The 19,563-nt window shown below is 41.0% G+C and overlaps 1 protein-coding gene across 2 annotated transcripts in view; it reads right to left on the minus strand.

Moving 5' to 3' along the window:
* Positions 1–4,791: 4,791 nt before the first annotated feature.
* The window catches only part of JADE3 (jade family PHD finger 3), a 195,724-nt gene continuing 180,952 nt past the window's right edge, over positions 4,792–19,563 (minus strand). For both annotated transcript variants that reach the window (XM_085622853.1, XM_085622854.1), the window contains exons 8-11: positions 15,881–15,997; positions 11,079–11,552; positions 10,538–10,655; positions 4,792–8,030 (exon numbers count right to left, since the gene is read on the minus strand). In XM_085622853.1, coding sequence (XP_085478979.1) covers positions 7,129–8,030; positions 10,538–10,655; positions 11,079–11,552; positions 15,881–15,997 — 1,611 coding nt within the window. In that variant the 3' untranslated portion in view covers positions 4,792–7,128. The remainder of the gene's footprint in view (positions 8,031–10,537; positions 10,656–11,078; positions 11,553–15,880; positions 15,998–19,563) is intronic.

Here is a 19,563-nt window from a genome sequence, read left to right on the forward strand (position 1 = left end):
TGTCCACCATTGAGGTTGTAATGGAAAGGGCGGTAGGCCACCCCGCTGGTTCCTCCAACGGCCCCTATTGGTCCGGGCAGGTCCTTTTCGTTGGGAAGGGCCCTGATTTGGGGCATCAGAGTCACTTGACCAGTCATCACTGCCAGAGGTGGAGTAGTTGGACCCATATCTCCTACCTTGTCTGTTGAACTGGGGGGGGTACGTATTCACTACTGGTGTAAGGATATACTTTTTCCATTGAAAAACGCGCTAAATCCTTCTTAAATTTGTTGATTTTCATCAACAATACAGAATCCTTGAATTCTTTGTTTTTGTTATTTTCCTCATTCTGCTTTTTAAATTGTGCACCTGTGAGGGTCACTTTAATCTGTGATTCCAAGGTTTGGATCTCTAGCAAGATGGTGTCAGCTACGCGTTTGGCTGTGGTGATAATAAGAATTAGCCAATCACGCGTGCAGCGCCAAGCTATCAAAGACCAATCTTGTAGGAAGACCTTATCTTCCAGGAAGAGACGAGGAGCATTGGTGACTATCAAACCTGTTGGTGCACAGTTGCCCCTCAAATACTCCGTCATAATGGCGCCATGTATAAAAACACGGGAATGGGACTTCCTGAGTGTTAATAACTTTGTCCAATCGTCCCCCTGTGTTAGACTGGCCCCTTGAAAGGTGTCTATGATACTGGGTGTCGTCAAAATGGAAAGAGCCATTGTGTCGTCAAATGCCAACCCTGGTCGCTCCGCCATCATAAGGAAAAGATATGTAATGTAATGGAGAAATGGAAGCACACCCACTTCAAAATCAAATATAAAGCTCGACGGGAGTAAGCGATGGATAGCTTTTGCTTTGCTTTGGACAGTCTGTCTTTGGTGCCCATTAGCGAGGCAGTCTGTACCCGGCTTAGTTGTATGCTTGGGTTTTAAATGCTTTCAGCTAGACGCTTCCATTTGTCAACCACCATTCTAACTGACGGTGGCTGGCTCTATCACTATCTAGTGAGTCTGCATGCTAGTAATGGCTTTGCTGTTCGACATATGTAGTGTTTGTTGTAGTGGTATTTCTTCCCACTTCTTCATATCACCTATGGCTCCCCATACTGATGGTTCCCATTAAGATCGATTTGTCAAGCATTTGACTTATACACGATCTTTTTTTGAGATTTTTTTTACTCTTTCTGCATCACATCATTTTTTTAAAGATATATTTCGGTATATTTTTTCTAGAGCGGTGCAGCCCTCCTGAGCGGTTGCCAGGTGAGAGGTGAGACCCTGTGCCCAGCTAATGCGGGTAAGGCAACTCTCTCCTCCATTCATGTATATGCAGATCTCGTGTTCGAGCTAACTTTTGATATTATTTTGAGATACTTCATTTTCTCCTGACATGTGGCAATTCTTGTTTGTTCCAGGTACATGCAGGTTCAACCACAGGCTGATGATATCGCATTGGCCTGATATCCTTTTTTGTTATGGTTTACTCACTTTTTGATATTGCAGCAGCGTTTGAAAGGTCCTGACGAAAGCCCGATCCATCTTTGGTCTTCGTGGGCTGAAACATGTCGACCACCTAAAACCTACACCATAGCAGTTCTAAATCCATACTGCAGGTGCACTGCCTTTTAACCCTGACAGTGGGCACCTCTTAATTAAAGTTGGTTTTGGTGCCTCCTAGCCAGTTTTAACCTTGCACTATTCTTCACATTTATCTTATTTTTGCGCTGCATCCTTGCTCACACTTTTTGGCTCATCATATGTGGACGTAGTTAGTCCTTTAACACCAACAAAAAACATCCCTGAGCTCCTCCCTCTCAGTGAGGGGGTTGTAGCCCCCAAGGGAACTAGGTTTTTCCCTTGGGAGGAGAGTCCCTATGATGAAGCATGTCACCTCTGGTGAGTGAGGGATCTGCCCTTATACATGTAGTGCTTTATCTTCCTTTAAGTTAGGCTTTCTACCACATAGGTCTAATATCACCCAGTGGCAGTTTGTAGACCCTAGGATTTCTGTGTTTTGTTGTTAGCTCATTGGGGAGATAATCTTTTAGTGGTCTTTAAAATCCTCCCTTGGACTCTCTTGTTCAAACTGTGTTCTTTAATATTACCCTGCTGCCAAACTCCCACACGGTTGGATTTACGTATGATAGTAAATTATTACTTCACTTTTTTTTTTTAAACCTAGAAATTCAGTGAAACATTGTAGTTAGGCTAAATGTTCAGTAACAGCATAACATTTTTCAACTCTGAAAATCACAGAAATTCACCAGCTATAGTTATCTCAAGTAACCATGACTCATACCCCAAACTAACTATAACTTGCACCCTCACCATGCACTGCTAATTACCCCACATATTACATCACTCTTGATACTAGGACATAACTGATAATATAACTGCAACATTTGCAATGAAATTATACATGAGAAAACTGTGCATGGCGAGGGCACGAGTTATAATTACCATAGGGCACGAGGCACTAGGTTCTATGGTCCCTTTGAGGAGGAGTACCTTTGGTAAGAATGTAGAGGTGTTACGGTGTGTTTACGCAGTGGGATGTTTGGTAGGGTTGAGAGGAGTTCTAGGCCATAATAGTGCTCCATTATTGTGAGGACCCATCCGTTTGAGGTGATTTCCTCCTACTGAGGAAGGAAATCGTATAGTCTCCCCCAACCGGTGTTTTGTGATAAGGGGGATGCAGGGCATGTCAGTGCTTGGATGTAGAGGCTCCTTTGCCAGAAGCTCCCCTACCAATGCTTTTGTTAGAATTATTGTACCTGAATGATCTCTGTGTATAGCCTCTATCATCTTTATAATAGGTCTGCTGCCGCCTCGAATATGATTGAGGCTGGTTAGGAGAGGTGGCCTTGGATCTCCCTCTGCACTGCTGCTTGTGATATTACCCTTGGTAGATGGAGTCTGCAGGGTGCCTTGGACACAATATCGGTGTCTTTTTTGATTTTTCCAGCATGTCATCAACCTCATCAACTGTAGAAGACATTGGAAGAGGTAGAAGGATAGACCACTAATTTAACATGGCATGCCTTGTTGGAGAAAAGAATGTGAATAAATTGGGGTGGCGTACAGGTGGGGAGGGAGGAATGCTGCAGGGAGGTCAAAGGGTGGGGGGGTGGAGGGTCAAAGTGCCAGGTCAATATGAACAGTTCTTCTTGGACAGGCAATAAGAGTGGTCTCCAGTTCCACACAGAGAATGAACAAAGCCACTGAATAGGTTGGCCTGATCTATGTGTAAGGACAGCGATTTACTTAATATTTTGAATGACTTCTCTATGTAAAAGGATCAGATAGTGACTGTTGTGGTTTATGGTTTCCGGGTCAGCCGTTTGGTTTCACAGCATCAGAGATATTAATGCATGCTTCCTTTTTGGGAGAAATGTCTGCACATTCAAGAGAAACAGGATGGACTTTGCGTTGAAGGGATGAGGAGAGGCTGCAAGATTGATACATTTGGCATTACAGGTTGGTTTGGGGTCAGCACATAATAACATACCAGTTCTTCAATTTAAAGTATAAACATTGTTTTCCAATTGGGAGCAACAGAAAAACTATTTACCAGAAAAATATGATCTTTCACAATTTTAATTTTACCCATTTGTTTTATGCACAATTATCACACGTAAATTCAATGTGTTTATAAACAAAGTATACTGTACAAAACATTTTTTTTAAGATCAGTCTCAACAATTATAATGCAGAAAAACATCGGTTTTAAATAGTTTTTCTGTTGCTCCCCATTGGAAAACAATATGAAACTTTGAAAGAAATGTTGGTTGGGTTAACGACTAACAGTGGCTTTGAGCAAGTGCAGTGCCTCATACATCCTAAACCCATGGAGTTGAAAATCTTTAAATTTAGTTGCCCCTTGACCAGGATTAAACTTAGAAAACTTGGTAGGGTAGGCTTTGTCTAAAAAGGTCATGCCCTTGGGGAGTCTTTGATAGGGTTCTTGGTCCAGGTTGTGTTGCTCTAGTCTTTAAAGAAGGCCTTGTGGACATTACAGCTAGTACATCATCTCTTCTAATTTTCTCCAAATACTCTCACCCTCCTTCTATTTCTAGATCAGTGAGTTTCATTTTATTGTCTTTTGTCACACAATTTCTATCGCTTGCCAATCTCTTTCGTCCCAATATGCTCCTTCCCTCCCTCGGATAGTGCCTCTCGCTGCCCGCTTCAATGTCTTTTGCGATTTCACCCAGTACTGCTGATAACTCTTCATTTCAATGATATCACATACTTTTCTTTCCTATAATCTGTCTTCCCCTGTAGCAAAATTTATTTGTATCGACTGAGACCGATAATTCAGATCAGTACTTATTTGCATTGTTGCTCTAAAAGTAAGGGAACAATAATGGACAGAGAACCACATTTTTCTTCATATTAACTTCTATCAAGAAAAAGAAAAAACTTGACCCGCCATCGTGGACTAACAATCTCCTGCTCACCCTCTGCCAATTTTCAAACTCACATTTTGAATTATATCTACCATCTCATCTCACCTGACCAGCAACTAACAGCTGTATATTCACATGTCATATCCAGACTGGACTTTAGGAATGCAGTTCTTGCAAATGCCACTTTTATGGCCACTGCACCACTTAACGATGTCCTTCATTTTGGGGCTAAATAAAGTGGATGTACTGTGCAACAGCTAAACCACTTATTAGATTGCCTAAATCGCAATATGGCTGCTAAGTAACTTGATTGCAATCTTTTTAGAAACCAAGTCAATCTGAAAAAGTAAATCGGGCCAAAGTCTGAATAAAGAGAACCACAACAAAATAGAATTATTTTAGCAGTCATAATTTAATGAAAAAAGTACTTGTAAAAAGGAGGACATCTTAAAAAGGCAGAGTCCATTCTGGAAAATTGAATATATATATATTTATATATATATATATTTATATATAAAACAAAATGCATAACACAAAAAAAGGTTTTACAAAAGGTTAAGAGGTAATACTTTCAACAACATTTAACAACCAAACAAGTACAGTAAAACTAGCATATGCACTTTTTGTGGCAGGCAGGGACAATACTTCTGATACCCAACTAAAAGAGATCCTTCATTTACATAGTAAATTCATTTTAAGAATATCAAAAATATTGCCCAAGACAGAAACACTCTTAGCAATAATTGGCAAACTGTTTTTTGCTAAAGCACCAAAATATTTAGTATCTTTCTTTGCTTGCCTTGCATGATAGAGTACAGCAGCATAACTAAGTTAGTGCCTCTTTCGACTTAGAGAGAGGGTCAGTGTGTTAGCTCAGTGTTTTTACACGCTTAGCACGTGATTAAAACAATACAAAACAGAAACGAAGGAAAGAAAAGTTAGTTGTTGTTACAGTGCAAGTGAGAGAGCTGCCTTTCTTTGTCCCAATGGATAATGCCCAGGTGATGGACAATCCTTTCACAAACAAGTGCTAGGCGCAGATAAGGCCTTACAATTACCAAAAAATGTTACCAGTCAGAATACTGACCTTTTGAAAATGGGACAGCTTTAGATTTCCACTGTACGCCTGTAAGTGAATAAATCCAGCACAAATTTAAAGAATGTAGAAATCTCAAGTTGCCTAAATGATTGTCGGGATTCATCTTGGGTGGAAAGACAGGGGCCCACAGTCCCTGTGTTCATCATACTAAAGTTCTTCTTAGTTTACTCACCAATATAGATGAATTTCAAATGTTAATTTGTAGAAGTACAATTCCCAAACCCTACTCGGGCCTTTAGTGTTAGATTCCCAACGACAGTCTACAAGTGTCATGGCAGCACCAACCGACACTGGTCCGGCTTGAAGTTAGAGTATCAGTGCACAATACAGAGCTAGCACTTTTTCATTGTAATAACAAGGATTAGCACCAGGTCACCTCTCCAATTTCTTTCACTAATCAAAGAGAGCAACTAGGGTGGAAACATTTAATTTGACAAAACCTTACTCACTAACCCAATGGATTTGAGAAACGTTTCCTACAGCACCACATTTCTCTGGGTAAGAAAAGCCTGTGTAGGGGTGCAGCTCTATATCGCTTAACATATTGCTTTGCGGTCGTCTGTATTTGCGGTCGTGCATAAATACGTTATCATTAGAACAGCCCTGAGGTTGAACACTACTCAGTTTGTTTCAGCATTTAAAGTTATCAGCACAAGTGTTCTTAGTTTCAGAAATGGCTTTGAACGCCAAAGTCGATACGTATCCTGCAATGAATTAAAAAAGAAATGTACTCAAAGTGCAGGGACATCACCACACACTAACAACCAAAATGAGCTTGGGAGAGCCAATAAGATTAGAAAAAACAAAGCAAATTCCACTGATTTTCCCACTTTACCAATCCCGCGAAAGCAGGCACCGCTCCTCTGTGATTGCAGCTATTTTAGCGTAGGAGACACTTCAATGTAAGTGCATCTACTCCAGCAAACATTTTTTGAGAGCTAGACATTTGTACTTGTTTGATGGATAAAGGTTTATACAAATGAACCCCACAGCCCAAGCCCATATGTACAGAGCACCCACAACTGTAGCACCAGAAGCTGCATCCAGGTTTGGGGAGGAGGAATAATGTATGGCAATCTTGTGCAGGATCAGAAAACGTGTCGGGTAAGATGCGAGAACAGGAAGTTTAGCATCCATCTCAAAATTCACAATGTGTAAACAGGGATGTAATTGTTTGAATTTCCACGTAACAGCCTTACAGGAACACTCAGTCACACCAGTGGAAACACCAAAGGATTATACGGTCTCTTTCACCAAATTGAAACATAAATGTATATAAAATACTTTCCATGGCTCATGAAGAACCAGCATTTTTTTCCTAACCACAAAGGCTAGGGCCCACCAATTTTCAATTTATCTTAAGAAAAATGCAACCAGGAGTTATACCATCCACTTTTATATGAATCACTCGATGCTGCAGCGAGCCACAGCCTTGAAAGAGAAACACATCAAGTACAAGCTATTCCTGAAGGCTACTTTAAGGGCTTGATTGATAATCCACATTTGTAAACTCCAATTTTATTCTAATATCACTGCACTGTTTGCCTAGACTATGGGCATTTGAGGTACCCTTCCGTGCCTACACTAACATATTGGAAATATATGACAATTGTCAATATTTAGAGTTCGTATCACCTTTGCAATGAGCTATGAGATGGTAAGTTTGTTTTGCCTTTGCTGCGACAATTTCTGCCGAAGTCTTTCATTGGGCTTTCCCGGCCAGAAACATTTCTCCTTAGCTGGTTATGTTCTCTGTTCTCATCGCTTTCTGCTTCAGAGTCACTTAGTTCTATGTCGGGACAGTACCCGTCATTGTCCTGGTAGGAAGCAACTGCTGCAGGATAGTCTGTCTGTTTACTCCATACCTGATCTTTAGTTGTCAACCTCCTATGTGACTTTTCAGAGCTCCTGAGGTCTTCTGTGGTCCTCACCAAACTGTTAGTTGCCTCTTTGAAGGACCGACTGAAATGCTCCATAGTGGATTTCTGGAAGCTGCTCCGACTAGCAGAGTGAGAAGTGAGAACAGATTCTTGCTCATAAGAGGTCTGGCTGGCACGGTTTCTTTGCACAATGTCTCCCGCTCGGCCTACAGCTCCGTTGCACTTGTTAAATCTCAAATTCTCATGATGAACTTTCCCATTGCCATTGGAAGATTGTCCATGTAGTACAGCTTGGAGGGCTAATGGTTTCCCCAATGTCTGACGCACGTGAAACTTCGAGGATTCTGTAGGTCCTGAATTGTGCACCTCCTTTTTGGCAAGTCTAGTCTCTCTCATTACTCCATTACTCTTCTTATCACCTGAATGTCTGGAATAGGATTTCTTCTTCAACTCTACGGACTCCATAGGTTGAGGACCTTTTTTACTGCGCGTGGGGCTGCGACTATTTTTCTCCACAGAAAAGGTACTATCCAATTTTGTCCGGGCATTTAATTTAGAGTTACCCAAAGTGACTTTTGGCATTTTTAACTTCAGAGTGATGCGTGGAGGTGGATAGAAAAGAGTTTTCTCCAAAGCACTGGACAGAGGATGGCCTGAGAAAGACAAAAGAAACAATGTTTTAATAATCTAAGTAAAATATTTGCAATCAACAATACTAAATATACATTTATTGTTCAGAGCCACATGCAAGTTCACGCTAGACAAATGGTAAAAAACTAAACATTTTAGACTAGTTATCAGAATTAATAGTCGTGGAAAAACTGTAATGCAGCTGTGCCTGACCCACATTTGTGAAGGTGGAGCATTTCTCTCCATGTCAACAAATGGACAATAGAAGGGGAGGAGCAGACTGAGAATGTCTTGCAACTAATTGAACCATAAAAAATATATGGGGCAAAAAGGACATTTTAAGTGGCCATTCAACTGCTAGTTGCTGCTAGGTAAACCATTCTGTAAATAAATCCTCTATGAAACAAAGGAGGAAAACAAGAAAGTGTGTACGCAATGGGTACTGATCTATTAGAGCACGTGAGCTAGAAAATAAATGTCCATGATGACCTGGATGGAAGAAACAAACACAGAGCCACAGTGCCAGATATCAAGCTGTAACACTTAAGAATACAACATATAAACATACCTTTATCACACAAATGAGCGAATAAGATAACATAAAAAACACTTTTACATATCGCAACATATACACAACATTTACACAACATTTATATGTCGCATAACATGTAACAATGCTCAGACCAGCAAAAGAGCTGACTTGAAGTTTGGTATCCCAACTAACACATTGGCTTTTGGTTTAGCGCCATTAGACTACCGGTGTTGAATTAGGACTATGAGAGCAATTTGGACCTCCAATGATCTGATAGCAGCGTTTAAAACGCATGCTTTAGATCGCGTGCCATTACAACGCGGTTGTTACAAAGACCACGTTGTTACAACGCAAACCATTATATCGCAAGTCGTTACAACAACTTGCTGTAGGGGGCACGGTGGTGTTGGATTTACAATCCAACACCTTCCCTGCTGCTGCACAAACTGGAGTAGGAATAGTAAATAATACTATTCCTAAGTCGAGCGCGCCCCCTACAGCAAGTCGTTGTAACGACTTGCTGTGCTAAGTACACCATCTTCAGCTTTCAGGAACAAGCAGAAAGAGGTGCGATGTCCCACGACTCGCTGAAGCATCTGTGGGGCATTTGGTGGGATATATGCAAGCTTGGTAGTGTCATTATAATGGAAATTTTAAAAAAACTTACAGAAGTCAAGACTCTCCGCTCCTTCAGTGTTTAAATCTGGCAGTATATTTATGCCAAGTGGTGAAATTAACAGTATGCTTCAACTAGCCATGGGGAGCATATTTTTTCTGAACGGTGAAGTACAAACCAGCAGTATTTTGAGAACAAACTCTATGGGTTGTAGTGAGGCTAAAAAAGAAAGCTGAAAAAAGGATCCCAAAAAGAAGTACAAGGAATTTGAGAAAAGTAATTCTGAACATCTTTTTTACAACTCCTTTAATTCAAAAAGTAATCTTTTTTGTGTTATGCATGCTGCTCCCTCGTTTCCAGTTCACCTCAAACAAGATGGGACTTGGATTAAGAGGGTTAATGCTGTACTTGTGCACAAGGTATGGGAACTAGATCACAGCACCGTAATCAGCGAGTTGCAAATGGTCTTGCTGGCAAACACACATGGGGTGTCTCACAATTTCAAAGTAGATTAACACCCAAAGGTAGGCTACGCCCACCAAGATAAAACATATCTCAGATTTCCAGATGTCATTTGTACTTCAATTTAGTGAATCATCATTGCCTATTTTTCCACTGAAGTAAACTCAACTACTAACTTTTCATGGAGCCCCATTATTTTGTAGTGTGCAGAGACTATCCTAAAGCCACTTGGGTAAAATGGGATGGATTTAATCACAGACAGCACACATATATACAGCCAATTTCTGACAGGCAGTAACTACCAACATTACAATTTTCTCCCCAATCTTCAGTGACTAGAATCCTTACATGGAATACAGAACTCCGGAAATCCTCACACAAGAATCCAACGTAATGGCAACTGGTTGACTCATGTTTCTCTGCCAAGTCAAAGCAAGGTGGTCTCGGTGTCCAAGGTGGTTGGAGGTCTAGCTTTAGTTATGTTATTACAAAACGTGCTAAAAAGGTAATCCTAAAGTACTCGGAGATGGTATACCATGACCCTAATTTGTAAGGCTCTTGCGTAAGTATCATCTATGGATGCTAGTGAATCATGGAAAGCTTCACTTTTGTGGCTGATTTTACACTGACAGCTGTCAGTCAAAAACCATGAAGGCAGACTTTTCATGCATATGTTTGGAGAATAAGGGAGACAAAAAGTTAATAAGTCAAATAATGATGCCCTGTTAGAGATACTTGGTATTAGGGGCATTTTGCTTTTTATCTCAGTCTGTGTACCTAAATTCATACAATGATCGACTATGAGAGCGAGACAAAAAGGGAGTCTAGGCAAAATGATGGAGAACCTAATTGCTATGGCAGACGACAAAGCGCAGACTAAGCTAAAGAAAAATGGTAGCGCATAGTTACATATACAATACCTGTTGCCATTTCCTGATTAACAAGCTGGACTTGTAAATTGAAGATCTGTTCGTGAATTTTGCTATGAGATAACTTCAGCTTCTCTCTCCTGCTCACCATGTAGCACAGATTTCTGACCTGTAATGAAGACAAAACACATGTTCACACTAACTCTAAATAAATAGTAATTTAATATGATTTGAGGAAGCTGTTCTTCCTTTCTTAGCAGACTAACTCAAGCAGCAAGAAAGATGGCTTCACCTTGTAGGGCGAGCGCTTGAATTCCTTTCTGAAACCAAATCTACATAACTTTAGTGGAAACAATTTCACTGCAAAAAGGACTTTGCAGACCACAACATTGACAAGGAAAGCAATTAAGGTTTTAGATATACCAGTAAGTAGAAAAAGCCACCAACTTTAGTAACGGATATCTGATGTGTATGCTTAAATCTTTGTATGCGGTGTGACAAGTGACAGCTAAAATATATAATGTTGCAGTTTTTGCCAAACTGCATGGTTTGCTCATTGACCATCAAAAGTGTTTAGTATGTCAAAACTCACCCTCTCTAGATCTTGCCTGAGATGCATAAACATCCTCATGCGTGTGTGGATGCTGTCTTCTTTTGGCTGCGTCAGGCCATTTTCTTCGTCCTCCTTGGGAGGCAGCAATGGCTTATTGAAATTGCTCTTCCTTTTTAATTTCCAGTATTTGAAAATGAAGTCCACAACGAGCCATGGTAGTCCTAACTCAGTCGCCACTTCATCGACTTTCACCAGTGTGTAGAACTCCTCCTCCAGCTCCCGGAGTTTCTGGGCACGCAGGCTGGTTTTCTCGCTCTCCGACTGCTTCTGGTCAATAGGGCTCTTACTAGTCTGCTCAGGCTCTGGCAGCGAGCCCTGCTTATTCTGGCTATGTTTCAGGCAGTAGGACTTAAACTTTACCTCGTCGCCCTCATCCAGAACAGTCTTCATCTCCAGGCTGTGCTCAAAGGCACAAGTGACGTGAAAAGGAGTGATGCAGCTTTTCACGGAGCACTGTGGAGAGGGGCAGACAGAGACCTTGTCAGAATCAGAGTTTATTCCTAATACTCTTTCTCATGCATCAATGAACTGTACATTTTATTGTTCACAATAAGTCCACAATTTAGAATAAAATAAACTGGACAGCAATTAATATTGTAAGCCAATGCAATTCTGAGTTCTCTCTTGGGTGCCATTCTCCTCAATAATGAGCATCTTGCTCTGAATATATTAGAAAGCAGAACTATTTCAAAGTGCGTGAAAGGTCCTCCTATTGCCATTACACATTTATCCCATGTGTATCATAAGCTAATAATTAAGGCTCCCGGTTTTATGGTATTTTTATTTTTTACATTTTCGTTTGTATTCATCCATATTTATTTATTTATTGACCATCTTATTGGTATTTATCCATATTTGTGTTGAGGATAAATAGAGTCATAACACAGTATATTTCCACATTCATTTAACTGATAAACATGCACTCATACTTTGCTGCCTGTCACGTTTTAGCAAACTAAGCAGCCAAATATAGTCAAACCTTACACCCACAGGTAAATATCAGAATTATAATACAAATATATGCTAACACATGCCTGTATTCAGGGAAATCTGAACCTGTTTTTTTAACTTCCCATTCTGTGTATCTGCTCAGTTGATGTCCTAGAAAGCATGAAAGACAGCGTGGAAAGTCACCCACAAGAAGCATAATTTTACGTATTTTTCCACTTTTAAAATTGAATGCACACAGGAAATACGCTGTTTTCGGTCTGTATTTAGCTGTAAAAATCAGTAAAAACGGAAACCTGGGAGCCTTAGTCATTATCAAACTTGAATTGTTTTCCACGTATTTACCTCCCTCATCACCGCCTTCTCTCCTGCTGGCCAAGCAAGCTGAGCACTGTAGTGCTTAGAATGAACCATTAAAAGCAATCATTGCTATACTGTCCAAATACCTTAAGCACACAATGGAGCTCAGTGTGAACTAAACAATCATCTGTCCAAATATGGTATCCAGCCACCGAAGTATGCAGAAAGGACATGGAGGTGATTAATGGCATATTTACAGACACAAACAGGACATGTCAAGGTAAAATGTCAGAGCCAGGGGTGTGGAAATCCTATAGCCCGACTCCAAGGACATATTGTTTGAGGTCAAGGCCAACAAGTTTTCATGTTTATTTTGTCTTTGAGACAAGTAGGCCCAACCTCTGCAGCACAAACCCTTTGACTACCAGTTTACAGCACCACATTATGGATAAGGGAAGGGCATTGTTCCGCACATAGCCACTATAAGCCATATGTGTAATGTTATCCATACAAAAGTAAAAGACTGTCACTGTAGACTGACTGATACATTTCAAATTTGCTAAAGTCATCAATAAAGTTTGTTAAAAAAAAAAAAAAAAGGGAAGGGCATTGTCTGCAGTTATGGTAATACTTGTGTCCATATGTTAACGCTGTTGGAACTTGTATTTATGGTTAATTAATGCAATGCCTTAAATATTAGGGGAAGCGCTCTAAGGAAATGTTGTAAGCTCATACTGCACTGCTGACAGTGGTCCCAGTATGACAATATGTGGCTACGTATAATGCTCTCAGAATGCTTGGATTAGATGCAAATATTTGCAGAAGCTTGAAAGCAAGATTGAGGAGTCTTTGCTTTCAAATTAAATGTTCACAAAAAATGCAACTAGGAAAAAAACGTTTTTTAATTATTTTATTTATTTTTGTGTTTTATAGAGAGCGAACTTCACCCGTTAGGGTATCAGAACGCTTTACAGGAATCAAAGAAATGTACAATAGGCTTGGAATCAGAATAATATACAAAAGGTAAAGAGGCCAGGGTGCAGGATATATAAAGGATAGAGGACACGTATGTACAGTTTGCATTTTATAGTTACTCGAGACAAGTCCCCAGGTTTCTAGGAGAGGTGACTAGGTAATCGGAGGGGAGGCGCTAGTTGGGAGTTGATCAGGGTCTCTGTGCTGGTTGGAGGCAACATTTAACCAAGGAATTTACCCATAAAGAAGGTTTTGGCCTCCTTTTTGAAGCGTGCCAGAGAAGGGATTCTTCTGATGGCGGGTGGGAGAGAGTTCCATATTCTTGGAGCGGGGCCAGAGAAAGCCCGATTGTACGTTATTTATTTCCGGAAGCGTGCAGGTTGCAGCAGGAGGTCTCTGGCGATTCGGAAGTTTCTGGTTCCTCCGGATACCACATGTTTCTGGGCAAGATACGCAAGGGAGTTGAAGTATAAGGCCTTGTGTGTGATGCAGGCCAGTTTAAGCTGTATTCTAGCTTCAAGAGGAAGCCAGTTCAAAGCTTTCAGGTGTGGAGAAATGTGGTTGAATTTTCTTGAGCTGGTGAGAAGTCTGGCGGCAGTGTTAAGGCAGGCTTTTAAAGGTGTCAGGGAGATCTTAGGTAAACCCGAGAGGATAGAGCAGCCATATTCCAGTCAGGAGATGACAAGTGTTTGGACTGCCATTTTTAGATCTGCAGTGTCGAGGAAGGGTTTCAGTTTCCTAAGGTAGCTCAGGTGGAATCTGGCTCATTTGGCCATCGCGTTTATGTGGTCATGCATGTTCAAATTGTTGTCCAGGGTAATTCCCAGAGATTTGGCCGAGTCCACGATGGTCGGTGGGTAATCTAAGGCTGTGATAAGCCTTAATCCATGTCTGCATCTCGGGATTGGTTTTTGGGGGGGGGGAAATTAGGAGAAATTCTGTTTTCTTTGCGTTGAGTTTGAGTTGATTGGTGGCGAGCCATTGGACAGTCACTTTCAGGGCCTCAATCGCCTCGAGGGATGAGGTTTTGATGTAGATCTGAGTGTTGTCAGCGTACATATGGTAGGAGATATTTGCTGTGCGTAGAACTTCGGCAAGAGGTTCAAGGTAAAGGTTGAAGAGGGTAGGGGACTGGGTTGATCCTTGAGGGACTCCAACCATGACCAGAGAGGGAGCCGATAGGTTGCCATGGATTAGGAATCTCTGTGATCGGCTTTGGAGGAAGAACCTAAACCATTCTAGAACGGAGCCATTCAATCCCATCCGGAGTTTGAGGCGTTCGAGTAGTTTTACATGGTTGACCGCGTCAAAGGCCGAGGATAGATCTAGGAGGATTAGGAGGCAGGTTTTCCCTTGGTCAAGGGCTTGGACGGCATAGTCAACGATGTGGAGCATGGTCGTTTCGGTGCTGTGCCCGGGTCTGAATCCAGATTGGAAGTCATCAAGTAGGTGGAAGTTGTGGAAGTTGTTGACGTGTTGACTTAGTTGCTGTTGTAAACATTTCTCCAACACTTTAACTAAGAGAGGGATGTAGCTAAACTAATGTTTTGCTAAACTAATGTAACATTTTAGGTACCGTTTTCTTTGAAGCATCACCTACTAAAATGTGTTGATGCATGCTAGTATTCCCCCCTCCAAAAAAGGAAAAATATTCATAATAGTTAATCAGTGCAACCAGTTTCAACAAAATCATGGGAAACATTAAAATAAACAATCATTGGCAAAGCCAATAGGTTTGACATTGGTGGTCAGCCTTTTGGTTTTGTCAATACGCGTTTTGTTTTGAAATGGTTTTTGCAAAACGTTATCGTTGTGGGAGCAGCCAAGTCCTGACCATTAAAACAAACATTGGCAAAAAGCAATAATATTTTTTGGTCTCCAAAAGCAAACATTGCTACAGTAGTCTGTCACTGAATAAAATGCTTTGTGTGCCGATATGCTCCTTGTGAAAGAGCAGAATGCTGTCACTCACAGTGAAGCCAATGCACAGATAGAGAGAGACAGAACTTAAATAAAAACAAAGAGTCTTGGTTAACTGAAGACCTAATTTGGGGCCCAATTCTTAAAGTCACAAAAGTGCACCCATGGTATAAGCCCTTGCATTAGTGCAGATGTACAGCTTTCATGAATTCACCATACCTGACAGATGTAGGCCAGGAAATTTTACTCCTAGAAAATATTTGTGAATTGCATTTTAGCATGAGCAAACATGCATGGGTAAATTTTGCTCATGCAAAAACCTGTTGAGCGTTTTCAATTTCACCTTGACCCGCCCCCATCCTGACTCCCACCACCACTTTTTCCAAACCATGGAATGAGCTTTATTTCGGCCCTGGTCAGGAGTACATGTCCAACTTTTCTCAGTATGGGAAAAGATCAGAAAAGAGCTGGTGAATTTTGTCACCATTTAGATTATATCCACTATGTCTCTGTCTCGTCAAGAGAGTAAACTGGCTAAAAATCTAACTGACAGATCCTCTCGGGTCCAATTTGGGTTGCACTGAGTGGAGTTTAACGGTCTACCATTATTCACAAATTGTTCCCAGCTGAGAACCTACCTGAATGCAAGCACCAGTCTTTATCTTACACAAACTGCAAACTAACGCCCATCGACTTGCCGGGATGTGGGACACTTTTGTGATTGGCTCCATCCTTTCTGGACAAGCAATGCTAACCTGTGAGGGAAGGACAAAGTGCCATTGGAATCAATTAAAATACAACTGTAAATATAAACTGCAGACATTACCACATCAGGCAGAGGTAAACAGTATGTCCTTTCCTTCAAAGGTGGTAAACTTGGAACTTAACTGATACAATGCAAGAAAAAGTATATTTAAGTCCAGTGACCAGAAGGTAGCAGTAAATTGTTCGAATAGCCCCCCAAAAACTATATTCATAATGATAAACAGCACTCTAAATGTTGCTTTAATGCTTTAAAAAACAACTATCAAATACCTTAACTCAAAAGTAAAGCGGGAGTTCCTAAGCAACAAAACACCAGGCCCCGGGCAACCAAAAGTAAATGATTGAAGAAAGTATGTTATTTCGCTTAGAAAGCTTCAGTATTTGTAGTATTTGGTGACTTGTTGAAGTGTAACCACAATTCTTTAAAAACCAATTGTTACTTGGAGACCTGAAGCTCTGATTGCCTGCAGCTAAGGGGTAGCCCTTACTACTTCTTGAAGACATCTGAACATTACTGTGTAATGCATCCTAGGTAGAGCAACAGCTGTTAAGTTGAGCGCCTCAGAATATGCATAACTATCATAAAGCAGAAGTAAGGCGATTGCACACAACAGTACGTGGCTTTCAATATGAGATAGCTACGGAAGCCTGATATGAAAGACTTACGTGCCAGAATTCAGTCGGGTGTCACTCATGATCAATGCCTTAATTCTATAAAACACACAAGATGATGGACGGAATGTTGCACATTGGCAAAACATTCACCCCCAGTCACAGATCTGGGTTTAATCCATCATTATTTTCCTCACCACGCCACCCCAGTTCAGACATGGCCATATGCAAATCAGTCTTGACCCTGTGCCTCATGGGAACAGTCCAGCCCGAACTGTCAAGCCATATCTTCCCTGGACCGGAATCAAGCATCCTAGGACCGGTTTTGGGGTTTCACCCCTCTTCAGCCTGGATAACTTGACTCCTGTGGCGTAGTGAGCACGGGACCCACATCTGGGCATACCCTTCCCACATAGGGCGAACAGCAAAACACACAAGATGATGGACGGAATGTTGCACATTGGCAAAACATTCACCCCCAGTCAAAGATCTGGGTTTAATCCATTGTTATTTTGCTCACCACGCCACCTCAGTTCAGACATGGCCATATGCAAATCAGTCTTGACCCTGTGCCTCATGGGAACAGTCCAGCCTGAACTGCCAAGCCATGTCTTCCCTGTTTTTGCATTAATTCTATAGAGGCTGCCCTCTGGCCACACTTCAACCAAGGTTAAGTCAAAATGCTGTGCCAAATATTTCCATAGCCAATAAGACTAACGCAAGGGGGTTAAAAAAAAAAAAAAAAAAAAAAAAAAAAAAAAAGGACGTCCACTGGATATTCATGAATCAACTAGGAGCTCCAGAGCAAATGTTTGTAAACAGCAAACATCCAAATGGCGAATCAGCCTTAGAGCTGTCCGCAACCCATGAAGGGCAGTAAGGTGGCCATCCAGTAGAGACTGGATAAGTTGGCAACCAACACACTTACAGATCACTTCTCATCAAATTGCATCCCACACACTTTCCCGGTTACCTTAATATCTGACAGATCAATGCTCACTTGGCAATGAAGGACAATTTTGAAATTCAAAATGCACAGTCACAAAATAGTACAACAAAGATTTAAGTTTTAGGTCAATGGGCCCTCAGTCTTTGAAAAGCTTCTGCCACAAGACTTCCAAATAGATGACAGAGCCAGGAGGGGTAGCGAGGTAGAAGTGATCAATACAAGCACATCTCATGCAGGGAAACTGAAGGCACCGCATGCTCCACATGATCAGATTCTGCTCAGCAAATATACATTTGTTCTTTAGCTTGGCTAAGGTCTACAGCAAACCAGGATGAAACACATAGACCTCTTGGAATATATAGCACTCCTTGCTCTTCTCATCAATCCCCAGTCCAAAATATCAGAGAGGACTAGCAAAACTACAAAGATGGCATCTGATGAGACTGACAAACTGGGACCGTAAGGTTTACTAAATTAATCGACATGCAAACTCAAACAGATGGCAACATCCTAAATGGTTTTAATACATCTCTTTATTGTTTTAAAATACATAAAACAAGACAGAAAGAACAACAAGGCTCAGCATTCCACAGAAATACATCAGCATAATCTCAAGGGTAACATTTTACAGAAATACCGCATAGGTACTTCATATACGGTGAATAGAGAACTACAATATCATGGGCTCCACATCTTCTAGTGCTTATTAGCACACCCCTCCATTTTTATATTTCATTCTCTGCTAACATCCTAAATTTGATCTTGTCTACAGGTATAAAAACATTGGGCCTGGCTGGAAAACTAAACTGACAAATAAAGGAGCCAGTGAATGGCTCATCACAAATCAGCTAACGCAAAAGATAAAAGCACAGGTTTTGGAAGAACATTGAAAAATACACAAGTCCATGGGCGTGAAGTACAAAATCCATAAGAGTGGCTATTATAGTGCAAGAGGATATAGGAGAACTATTCAACTGGTCCAATGAACTAAAAATAGTGGCAACGCTAGTGAAGGAAAACATTTTGGTGACTGGTTTGTCTCTTAAATATTTCAACCTCACAGATTACAGTTGTAATAAATAGTATAAACTACTAGCTCAGAATGCTTAGCAGAGGTATGCTAAAAATGGATCACCACACAGAAATCTAACATTTGTTAGTTCTAACTGGTTCGATTAATAGAACACAGTACGTAAGACCACAAATCAAGAACCTGCAAAAGCTACAGAGGATGCAAAGTCAAGAATTGATGATCTGTGGAAATCTAAGAACAGTCTACATCCAGTTTAGCCCTTAAAGAACCCCACGGATTTCAGTGGAAGAAAAAATCAATTTAAAGGTATCATATACCATACATGGTACCTTCGTCTTTGGGGGCAAAGGCTCCAAATATCTACCTAACCTGGCTTTGCTAATCTCAACTAAAATAAATGTTGTACACAACACAAAATGTTATTATATAAAGTAGGATCTGGTGGTTGCATATTGAAGCTGCTCTTAACTTGAGTAAATGTTAGTCAATGTGCAGCTTACAACGAATTCACTTAATTTAGGAGAATAGAGCACGCCTTTGCAGTGCCTACCCTCTACAACCGAGGCTGCAACTTGCGATAACGCAATGTAAGACAGAAATTCAGGAGAAACACACAATAATACCACTAAAGTAAATGGTGTACAGTTCTTTAAATCTGAGCCTGCACATGTGGGTCTTTCACTGCCTAGTGACCTTCAGGGTACCCCTGAAAACAACTATGTTCAAAAAGGAATTCATCTCTTAGCCAAGCGCCATCACGACCACCCCCTGCCGAAAAAGGGACTAAACCCACTTTCAAGCATGAGGAACCTGCAATGCAAATTGCAGAAGACAACACTCACCACCCCCCTGAAATGGTTACACTCATATGCCTCTACTGGACATGGGTTGCCTACTTCCAGCTCAATGAAATGGCTCTGACCAACAATTCCAACTAAAGAGATGTACAGTATGTAAAAATG

Source organism: Triturus cristatus, chromosome 8 (assembly GCF_964204655.1).
Source record: "Triturus cristatus chromosome 8, aTriCri1.1, whole genome shotgun sequence".
Classification (NCBI taxonomy): Eukaryota; Metazoa; Chordata; class Amphibia; order Caudata; family Salamandridae; genus Triturus; species Triturus cristatus.